Raw genomic sequence first — 12,101 nt, 5'->3', positions numbered from 1 at the left:
CAAATTTTCTGATTTGATAATTACTACCTAATAATCTGCAAACAATTTATCTCATGCCACTGATATGCTTGAGCAATTACACACAAAAAATCTCGACAGTAAATGCAAAGGAAATAGTAAAGATCATAAAGAGACAACCATGAATAATAGAGACAGTACTTTTACCCTGGGAAACCCAAACTTGGTTATATATATCTATCTATCTATCTATATATAGTTTTTACATCATTCATTACCTCATCAATCAATTATAGAAATACAATGCACAAAAAAAACAAGAGACTCCAAAGATTAGGCCAGAGGCCAGGGAAAAACCCACAAGGGGAAAACCCGTCAATGCTTTCCTTATTGATTCTTTATCGACAAGAGAAATCCAAGTCAAACTAACCAGGATTCCAAGTGCCACGTCAACCCTCTTTTAATAACCCAAATTCTGTCACAATTCTGTCAATAGATATGATCACAATATGCCACATGTCTTTCCACTGGAAAGCCCACAAGATTGTCCACAGAACTATTCATAAAATGCCAAATGTTTGCCCGCAACAGGAGCTCGAATCTTGCTCTTTATTTTAGCCTTTTTGTATTGTTCACATGAACAGTGCCTCAGAGATCCGCATATCACAGAGAACAGGCACCACAAGTATCTCACTTTACTTCAGAAGTTTATGCCTCATGATCTGCCACAGGTAGCTCACATATATACCTCAGAATTTGCCATAGATAGCTCGCATATGTGCCTCTAGATCTGTCATAGAAGACCACCGAATTGGTTGCCAAATGTTGGAAGATAGGTTTGAATATATGGTTGTTCCCGCATCTTAAAGAACACGTCTTTTGGGCAGGTGGACTTGGCTTCTTGGAGGGTCGACTTGGCAACTTGGAGGGACCAATGATATTTATAAAATTCAAATTTTCTTCTTTTCACAAGGGACACGAAGAACATGCCCTTTTATATTTTTCTTTTGACCAAAGCAAAGCATGAAGAACATGCTTGATAATAAAATAATAATATTTTTTCTTCTTTTTGTTTTTACATAAAATACGCAAGTATAATGACAATTATGAAGACTGAACCTATTTACAATTCTAACAAACCCAACAACTTTTCTTAAGGGAAATTATTCTTCAGCATGGTTTACAAATCGATAATTGTCTAGAAATCAATGCCAATACCCAGGTCAAAATAATAGACGAATCTGGTCAAATTCCAGCAAATCAAGGCAAGTCAAACTGTTCAAAATAGTCAAAAGTCAGCAATAGTCAAACTGTTCAAAATCTATGGTCAAACCAACCTAGCCAAACTCGGACCTGCAGTCAAATTCGTCCGTGGCTCCTGCCATTAATTGTGGTTGACTGTGGTCAAATTTGGCCTCCTGCAGCTCAGTTATGGTCAAACTTGGCCCAAAACGAACTTCCTTCAGCTCGGTCAAATGTGTTCAAACTGCCCTCCTGCAAACTGCTCTAGGAGAGAGAAGACATGATGACTGAATTGAGGAAAATGAAGTGTCACATCATGTATATATACTGATCGAATCAGTGTGAATTTGCTCAAGGGATACACCCTTTCATGGCGGGGCCAACTTTTCCTTTTGTGCCTACATGATGCTCCAAAATAAAAATAAAAGATTAACTTTTATTTAATTTCTCTTAGGTCGATTTGGAGATTTCCTTTAGCAATGTGAGAATATCTCTTGATGCTACACAAAAAATCTGTAAAAATAGGTAAGCATGAGGTGCGTGCACCCCACCTTGGGGGATGCCTCCCCGTGGAACGCTGGTGTAAATGTCTAACTTGCATGGACATAAGCACAATTAGTAGCAAGGATAAGGCATTCTTTCATCATTATTAAGTAAATAAGTGCAAAGGATCATGCATTGTGGACTCATAGGGTTACATATCAACAATAAAACTAGTAGTGTGTGACCAATGTTTGCATCTTCTACTTCTCTCTGTATATTGACTGATATAAGGCAATTGGAAAGCCAGTACATGCTATGATCAATGCAACGCCTACTTGTTGACGACTTAATTGCACAATAATATTAGTCTTTACAACAACTAAAAGTACTTGACTAATAATGTTTTCTTTGAACTGCTTGGCTTTAATAGCTCAGAGAAAAATAGTCAAGGTAATAGTTTCATTTGAATTTGGATTTTGAGGCCAATGCCTGTTAACAGAGATAAATACTTAGTTGTAAGTGACTACAACATTAAAATGTTTTAAAATAGGCATATATGTTAATAAAGTAATATCATGTTTTATTCCCATGGAAAAGTTAATCTTCACAGTATGCTTAGAATTGTCATTCAATCATCATAAGCATAGCATAATTTCTATCCTTTATAATGAATTTTTAGCGAAGAATCCACTCTATGCAAACATGCATATGCTACTGACAAGTATGACCAACATAGAAACAGTGTATATTTCTTATGGTAATTGAGGTTCTAATGCTTATGTTCATTTTTGTACTTTCAGTCTTGTGATACCAACATAGGCATGAGGGATGGGAGAGTTCGTCGCATTTCACATTCTGTGGTTGCGCCCTTGCTTGTTAGTGGTATGTATGTGGATAACCCTTTATGTATTGTTTGACAGTTAACATTTTGATTTCTCTATCACAAAATTTATTTCTATTTTCCACTCATTGAAATCTTATGTTCAGCAATATTTATGGCCCTGTGTAAGACCATATTTTGATTTGTTTTCTTATTGATTTTACTGATGAAGAGTGGGAGATAGGTTTACATGTAGCATGATTTTTTATAGTCTAGTCTATCCTCTTGGGTTTTACCTAACATGTTAAAAGCCAAACAAGTTTTTAGAAAGATTTGAACGTACAAACTAACTAATTTGTTGTTAAAAACATTTCTATGTGTAGAATACAACCTCGTGTTGTAAACAAGAAACATGCCTTGTATTTGCATAGTTAAGTTGGCATTTTGAAGAAGCTTATTGAATGCAACAAATTAAAAAATTACTTGTAAGGGTTAAAATAAGTGCAAGGAAATGCAAGATGACTTTTTGGTTTCTTCAATAACATGAAATACAAATAAGACCAACATTTGGCAACTCTAAATGATAAATGTGTATAAGATATGTGGGACATGAAGAAGGTAGCCAAACATAGTGAATGAATATAAACGAGGAAAACACATTAGATTTAAATGAATATAGGATTGTAGAAGCTTATGGGATTCATGAGATTAATTAACTATTCATTTGTATATCTTGACATCAAGCAAAATATGGTTATTTCTAAGTGATTGATGAAGAAATCATTTCTTTTGTGAGGTTGAGTTTTATTTGTCCCTTGGCACAATTAGCTGCAATTCTAACAGAAGTTGAGAACATAGTTGAAAGTAGGTACCAATGCATATGTTGAATTTGTAACTATGGTCAGTCTTCATAATGTACTTTTGGTCACTTGATGTAATTATATTTATCATTGTAAAGCATATTTATAAATGCTCGAGTTAAAGGAAAATTTATTTTGAGTCAAAGTCCCATTGCGACTTTTAAAAGATATAAATTTGAATATTTTTGAAGGAAAAATTTGGCTCCAAAACTGACAAGTTGGCTTCCGTCCAAGTCAAGTCTACCATGGCCAAGAGACGGATACATTCACCCTAGACAGACTATTATATAAAGGCAGCTAGAGCTCCTCATTTGGTCAATTCGACTTCCTCACTCAAGACAGTTCTGGGCAAAATCAATGAAGGACAAAGAGGACAAAGAAGGATGAAATCTTCTCTCTCTTTCTAGCATCTCGCACATGTGGTTTAGTCCCTCTCTCCATGATTCGCATCTTTCTGGGGCAACTATTGTAGGAGGGTCGAATTTTTCTAGGGGCCAAACTTTTGGGTTACTGGACAGTTGTTGGAGGCCAAAATTTCTAGATTAGTTAAGACATAACGAAGTAGAGGATCAGTTAGGGTAACCATACTTGAAGTAGAAGACCAGGGTTGTCCATAGGTGTAGGTCTGTCTCTTATTGAATAGGAAGAATTGGTCTATTGAAAAGGTTGCTGGGGTTTTCCCCATAGTGGGTTTTCCTAGGGTAAATCTTGTCTCTTTTGTGCATTGTGATATCTACTATTCTATTGTTCTTTATTGTTGAATTTCTGAAGTATAATTGTTGAATGATATACATTGGATAAAATAAAAGTTGTACATCAAAAATAATTATCAAAATTTTAGAAACATTGTGCTAACCCTAATTGTACTAGAAAATCTACATGGTATCAAAGCTTTGAAGGAAGGAACATTGAGTTCACCTTTTCAGAAACCCTAGAGAGAGAATTCTTGGAAGTCCTTCTTGTACATTGACATCCATGGCTTCCTCTATGAATTATGAAAATAGGTTAGAGGGAGCATCAAACTTCAGGGATTGGAAAGTCAAGATAGATCTTATTCTTGTTAGGAACAAAGTACTAGATATTGTAGCCCCAAGGGATAACTCAGTTGGTCGAGTTCCTGTTGCTAAGTACCTTGCTTATCAGGAGGTCATTGGGTCAAATATCCTCGATGCCCTTGGGGTTAGGCCTTGCTAGTTTGGCTGATGGGTAGATCCCTTCGGGTTGATCTACTTGGATTTTCCCGTGGATATAGTGGCCACCAAGTGTCCATGAACCACCCGTAAAAAAAGTACTAGATATTGTGACAATAAAGGTTACCGAACCAAATGATGCAGCTAGAAAAGAGAAGTTCAAAGAGGATGACATTATTGTCACGAGTCTAATAGTAGACTCCATTAGAGATCATATCATCCCCTACATTGCAAAGCATGATACCTCCAAGAAGATGTATGATGCTCTAATAAATCTCTACACTATCAAGAATATTGGTCAGTCCATGAGTTTGAAGAATGAGCTCAGAAATACAAGGATGACTAATGATGATATCGTGACCTCATAGTTCGTAAGGATTTCACAAATAAGAGATCAAATTCAAGTTATTGGAGAATCTATTCCCAATCAAGAACTTGTGACTACAACACTCAATGGTCTCCCTAGATCATGGGATGCATTTGCAGCAAGCATAAGCAGTTGGAAAGAAGCTCCTTCATTTGAACAATTATGGGCATCTTGTGCTCAAGAAGAAGCAAGATTGATGATTAGAGATCGTCAAGATGAATAAGTTCAAGCTCTTGTAGCTCATTTCAAGAACAAGGGAAAGAAGAAGTTTGGACCTCAACATAAGAAGTCAGGAAAGGGATCTTCTTCCTCTAAGAAGAAGAAAGACTTATCAAAGATACAATGTTATGGTTGTCAAGAATATGGACATTTCAAGAGAGATTGTCCTAATATGGCTAACAAGAAAAGAAAAGGGAAACAACATGCTTTTGCAACAAAAGTTGAAGAAGATGAAAAACCGAAGAAGACCAAAGGTGAGAAAGATTTCTTCTACTATTCTGCGTTGATAGGTTCCTTTGCAGATGAGGATGACATGTGGCTAGCAGATAGTGGAGCGTCAAGACACATGACTGGTGAGTGTGGGAATCTTTTAAGCATGACAAAAAGGAAGTTGTCTCAAAGGGTTGAATTGGGAGACAATAACAACGATGCAGTCAAAGGAATTGGAAGGCATCCATAGAGCTGGAATCTGGTAGCAACGTTCATCTCAACAATGTTCTTTATGTACCAAGTTTGAAAAATAATCTTATCTTTGTTTCTTGTTTAGAAGATAAAGGAGATAGGGTTGATTTTGTGGATGGAAAAGTACTTGTATGGTCAAAGGGCTCTAGTATAGATGATGCTAGTGTTATTGGGGTTCGTGAGGGAAGACAATATAGACTTGTGAGTCAACCAAATCAAGCATTACTTACATGCCGAAATAGATCCAAGTGAGTTATGGCACCAGAGGTATGGACATCTTCATTTTAGAGCATTGCTTGAATTAAGTGAAATAGTGTTAGGGGTTCCTGAACTATAGATAAAGAACAATGGTGTATGCAAAGGTTGTGCTCTTGGGAAGAGCATCAAGAAACCATTTCCAAACAACGACAACAATCTAAGGAAGCTTTGGACCTAATTGATTCTTATGTGTGGTCTGATGCTAGTAAAATCGCTTCGTGGTTTGTTGTACTACGTGACATTCATTGATGACTTCTCTCATAAGACATGGATATATCTCTTGAAGACAAAAGATGAGGTATTCGACAAGTTCCAGGAATTCAAAGCTGAAGTAGAAAACTTGATAGGTAAAAAGATCAAGATACTGAGATTTGACAATGGAGGAGAATACACCTCAAAGGAGCTTGTTACTTTCTACAAACAGGCTAGGATTAAAAGGGAGCTAATTGTCCCCTATAATCCACAACATAATGGTGTAGAAGAATAAAAGAACAGATTCATTGAAGAATCTATCAAGACCATGATGCATGATTTGGACTTGTCGTTGTTCTTATGGGCCAAGCGTCGTAGATAGTTATGTACATTCAAAATCGAAGTCATCATAGAGTTCTGGAAGGTATGACTCTTGAAGAAGCCTTCTCTAAAAGGAAGCCAGAGGTTGGGCATACGAAAATATTTGGTTGTCCTATATATTCATGTTCCTAAGGATAAAAGGAACAAGCTTGAGCATTCATGTAAGAAAGGCATATTTTTTGGATATAGTGAATTTGCAAAAGCCTACAGAATATACATTCCAGAACAACGACAGACTGAGGTCAGTCGAGATGTCACCTTCGATGAGAAAGGGGCATATTGGTGGTCTAAGGAAGTCTTCGTAGATTGCTTGGAAGAAGTAAGGAAGAAGGCCTAAAGGGAGGAGCATTCAAGTTCTATAGAATGTACTGAAAGGCCAGAAGGGCCTCAAGATCGAACAAAGCCAGTTATAGTTCTAGAAATCAAGAAGAGACCAGCATGGCTCAGATCCACATTGGAAGAGGCGGAAGGACATGTAACTCTTGATGGGACATCTAGAGAGGTAAAGAAACCTAAGAGGTCCTCCAACTATGTAGCTCTCATGACAAAACTAATTGATGAAGAACCTTCCACCTATGAAGAAGGAGGCAGTCAACGGGTGTGGAAGGAAGCAATAAATGTGGAGTACCAATCAATCATGAAGAATAATGTTTGGGAAATTGTGCCAAGGCCTGAAGGGAAGTCAGTGGTGACCTCCAAGTGGATATACAAGATTAAGCATGTTGCATATGGGAGTACTGACAAACACAAGGCACGATTTGTCGCTAGAGGATTCTCCCAGAAAGAGGGAGAATTCTATGATGAGACTTTTACTCCAGTTTCTAGGTACACCTCCATTAGATCGATCATATCACTTGTTGCTTCTATGGGATGGGAATTGCATCAGATGGATGTAAAGACTACTTCCCTCAACAGTGTGATTGAGGAAGAGGTGTACATAATGCAACCTCAAGGATTCGAGGTACATGGAAAGGAGTCTCATGTTTGTAGCTCTCATGACAAAACTAATTGATGAAGAACCTTCCACTTATGAAGACGGAGCTAGTCAACGGGTGTGGAAGGAAGCAATAAATGAGGAGTACCAATCAATCATGAAGAATAATGTTTGGGAAATTGTGCCAAGGCTTGAAGGGAAGTCAGTGGTGACCTCTAAGTGGATATACAAGATTAAGCATGTTGCAGATGGGAGTACTGACAAATACAAGGCACGATTTGTTGGTAGAGGATTCTCCCAGAAAAAGGCAGAATTCTATGATGAGACTTTTACTCTAGTTTCTAGGTACACCTCCATTAGATCGATCATCTCACTTGTTGCTTCTATGGGATGGGAATTACATTAGATGGATGTAAAGACTACTTCCCTCAACAGTGTGATTGAGGAAGAGGTGTACATAATGCAACCTCAAGGATTCGAAGTGCATGGAAAGGAGTCTCATGTTTGTAGATTGAAGAATGCCTTGTATGGACTCAAGCAAGATCCAAGAGCTTGGTATGCTCGTATCGGCAGTTATTTGACAAGACTGGGATTTAGCAAGAGTGAAGTCGATCCAAACTTTACTTAAAGTTTGTGAAGAATGCAATTGTGATCTTACTATTATATGTTGATGAGTTGCTTCTGACAGGTGCCAAGCCTCTTATCATTTAGTGCAACAAGCAGTTGGCTTATGAGTTCACCTTCAATGAGAAAGGGGTATATTGGAGGTCTAAGGAAGTCTTTGTAGATTTCTTGGAAGAAGTAAGGAAGAAGGCCTAAAGGGAGGAGCATTCGAGTTCTATAGAATGTACTGAAAGGCCAGAAGGGCCTCAAGATCGAACAAAGCTAGTTATAGTTCTAGAAATCAAGAAGAGACCAACATGGCTCAGATCCACATTGGAAGAGGCGGAATGACATGTAACTCTTGATGGCACATCTAGAGAGGTGAAGAAACCTAAGAGGTCCTCCAACTATGTAGCTCTCATGACAAAACTAATTGATGAAGAACCTTCCACCTATGAAGAAGGAGCCAGTCAACGGGTGTGGAAGGAAGCAATAAATGAGGAGTATCAATCAATCATGAAGAATAATGTTTGGGAAATTGTGCCAAGGCTTGAAGGGAAGTCAGTGGTGACCTCCAAGTGGATATACAAGATTAAGCATCTTGCAGATGGGAGTACTGACAAATACAAGGCACGATTTGTCGCTAGAGGATTCTCCCAGAAAGAGGGAGAATTCTATGGTGAGACTTTTACTCCAGTTTCTAGGTACACCTCCATTAGATCGATCATCTCACTTGTTGCTTCTATGGGATGGGAATTGCATCAGATGGATGTAAAGACTACTTCCCTCAACGGTGTGATTGGGGAAGAGGTGTACATAATGCAACCTTAAGGATTCGAGGATTCGAGGTACATGGAAAGGAGTCTCATGTTTGTAGATTGAAGAATGCCTTGTATGGACCCCAGCAAGATCCAAGTGCTTGGTATGCTCGTATCGGCAGTTATCTGACGAGACTGGGATTTAGCAAGAGTGAAGTCGATCCAAACTTTTACTTAAAGTTTGTGAAGAATGCAATTGTGATCTTACTATTATATATTGATGATTTGCTTCTGATAGGTGCCAAGCCTCTTATCATTTAGTGCAGCAAGCAGTTGGCTTATGAGTTCACCTTCGATGAGAAAGGGGTATATTGGAGGTCTAAGGAAGTCTCCATAGATTTCTTGGAAGAAGTAAGGAAGAAGGCCTAAAGGGAGGAGCATTCGAGTTCTATAGAATGTACTGAAAGGCCAGAAGGGCCTTAAGATCGTACAAAGCCAGTTATAGTTCTAGAAATCAAGAAGAGACCAACATGGCTCAGATCCACATTGGAAGAGGCGGAAGGACATGTAACTCTTGATGGCACATCTAGAGAGGTGAAGAAACCTAAGAGGTTCTCCAACTATGTAGCTCTCATGACAAAACTAATTGATGAAGAACCTTCCACCTATGAAGAAGCAGCCAATCAATGGGTGTGGAAGGAAGCAATGAATGAGGAGTACCAATCAATCATGAAGAATAATGTTTGGGAAATTGTGCCAAGGCTTGAAGGGAAGTCAGTGGTGACCTCCAAGTGGATATACAAGATTAAGCATCTTGCAGATGGGAGTACTGACAAATACAAGGCACGATTTGTCGCTAGAGGATTCTCCCAGAAAGAGGGAGAATTCTATGGTGAGACTTTTACTCCAGTTTCTAGGTACACCTCCATTAGATCGATCATCTCACTTGTTGCTTCTATGGGATGGGAATTGCATCAGATGGATGTAAAGACTACTTCCCTCAACAGTGTGATTGGGGAAGAGGTGTACATAATGCAACCTCAAGGATTCGAGGTACATGGAAAGGAGTCTCATGTTTGTAGATTGAAGAATGCCTTGTATGGACTCAAGCAAGATCCAAGAGCTTGGTAATCTCGTATCGGCAATTATCTGACGAGACTGGGATTTAGCAAGAGTGAAGTCGATCCAAACTTTTACTTAAAGTTTGTGAAGAATGCAATTGTGATCTTACTATTATATGTTGATGAGTTGCTTCTGACAGGTGCCAAGCCTCTTATCATTTAGTGCAGCAAGCAGTTGGCTTATGAGTTCGACATGAAGGATCTTGGGTTCATGCACTATTACATGGGATTAGAAATATGGCAGAAACCTGGTGAAGTCTTCCTTGGTCAAGGAAAGTATGTGTTAAAAATCCTCCAGAGATTCGGTATGATGGATTTCAAATCCATGGCGACTCCTATGGTGACTAACTTGAAGAAGTTAAGAGGCTTCGACTCTAGATTGGTAGATCCATTTATGTACTAACGATTGATTGGTATGTTGATGTACTTGGTTAATACCAGGCCAGATATTTGGTTTGTTTTGAGCAACTTAAGCTAGTTTCAGATAGAACCGAGACACGAGCATTGGATTGCAACATATCACATCTTGAGATATTTACGTGGTACAATAAACTATGGCTTGAGGTATGTTGCAAACATGGGGGTACAACTTCAGGGATACACAAACATTGATTGGGTAAGAAGAGCTGAAGACAAGAAGAGAACCTCAGGAGAATGTTTCAATCTAAGATCCATTATGATATCATGGATGAGCAGGAAGCAGAGGTTGATTACACTCAGCACTACTGAAGCAGAGTACATCGCAACTAATGAGGCTTGCACTGAAATAGTATGGCTTCGAAAGTTGTTTGCAAGATTGTTGGACCGAGAATTGAAACCGATGGTGATACACTGCAATAATCAAAGTTGTGTGAAGCTTTCATAGAATCCTCTGTTCCATGACAGGCCAAAACACATTGAGATCAAGTACCACTACATCCGTGACATGGTGTAGAGGAAAGCAATAAGGCTTGAGTAGATCTCCACGGATGAGCAAAAAATTGATGTTTTGAAAAAGTTGTTGCCAAGCGACAAGTTCGTGTACCTCAGAGACAAGTTGGGACTCGTGGAGATTACCCCTCTCATTGAGAGGGAGTGTTGATTCACCTACAACACGGATAAACATTCTCTCGAAAGGGAGAATGTGTCCAAGAGACCCAAAGGGCTCAACAAGCAGTGTTGAGTGAGTGTCTCTTGGAGGAGGACCTTGCTCACACACTAGAAATGGTGGAGTGAGGTCCTAGACCTTGATCACACACCAGGCATGGTGGAGTGAGATCCTTGGCATCTGGATCTTTATCACACACTGAAAAGGTGGAGTGAGGTCTTGTTCAACATCTAGACCTTGTAACCAACCATCCATGGGTGCTATGTATTACCCACCACCTGTTGGTAGTGTATATGGGAGAAATGTTTTCTCCTAGATGGTCCTCAACCGATAGCCAATAGCCCCTTTTAACCCCGGATAGCTCGATGTGCTATTTTCTCTGCCACCTAAGCCAACCATGTTGTCCCTCGCCCATTTGTTATGAATGTATGTTTGAAGGTGGGCGTCCCAACCCCAAAGGTATGTCTTTTCATTGGTATAGTTGAGTAGTTTTCCTTACTTGTCATGTGCACTTTTGGGCGTGAATTGGTTAGTGGATTCAGTGGAAAGAGTGGGTTAGGTTTGTATTCTTGTCTCCATTGCCTGATTTTGTGGTTATCCTCGTACGCTAGTCCCATGGGATCTCCTTTACTAACCATTAGCTTTAGGGTTGGCACTACATGGGAAATCCCAATTTTGGTTGCGTGGTCCTGCTTTCCGATACCACCTACATTACTCCCCTTCCACTCATCTTAGCCCCATTCATCTCTTTTCCCACCTAGGTCCACATGGGGTTAGCCTTCCCCTCCCCTTGCCCACACCTTGGATCGGGCCTGGAATGATGCGCAAAGGTTGATGCAGCTAAAAAGAAAAGAAAAATCATAATTTGGCCACATTCAACAGGAAATGTACCACAAAATGCAAAAGATGGCCGAAAATACAAATTTATCACGTGGGCAAAAGATGAACATGAGCTCTACCCCTTATTCATGGCCATCACCCTGGTTTCTATGGGCCTTGGATGAGCCCCCTCCATCATTAAGGAACCCATGATTGCCCCAATCCCTAGTGGATGATGAACTGCCCCACCTCAAACAGGGTATCCATTGCTACATATTACACATCATGTTGAAATTTATAAATATTACTCATTAGAAATTTTATCTATAGTCTCTGATTTATTTCTC

The 12,101-nt window shown here is 39.2% G+C and overlaps 1 protein-coding gene across 1 annotated transcript in view; it reads left to right on the top strand.

Moving 5' to 3' along the window:
* The window catches only part of APC4 (Transducin/WD40 repeat-like superfamily protein), a 465,104-nt gene that overhangs the window by 378,033 nt on the left and 74,970 nt on the right, over positions 1-12,101 (top strand). Inside the window, exon 18 of the mRNA XM_089373770.1 lies at positions 2,484-2,565. Within this exon, the coding sequence (XP_089229896.1) occupies positions 2,484-2,565 (82 nt within the window). The remainder of the gene's footprint in view (positions 1-2,483; positions 2,566-12,101) is intronic.

The sequence above is a fragment of the Pinus tabuliformis genome, chromosome 8 (genome assembly GCF_031772625.1).
Source record: "Pinus tabuliformis cultivar Carrire ecotype Pingquan chromosome 8, CPIR1, whole genome shotgun sequence".
Taxonomy (NCBI): domain Eukaryota; kingdom Viridiplantae; phylum Streptophyta; class Pinopsida; order Pinales; family Pinaceae; genus Pinus; species Pinus tabuliformis.
The sequence above is the reverse complement of the archived record's forward strand: the minus strand, read 5'-3'. Positions and strand labels throughout refer to the sequence as shown.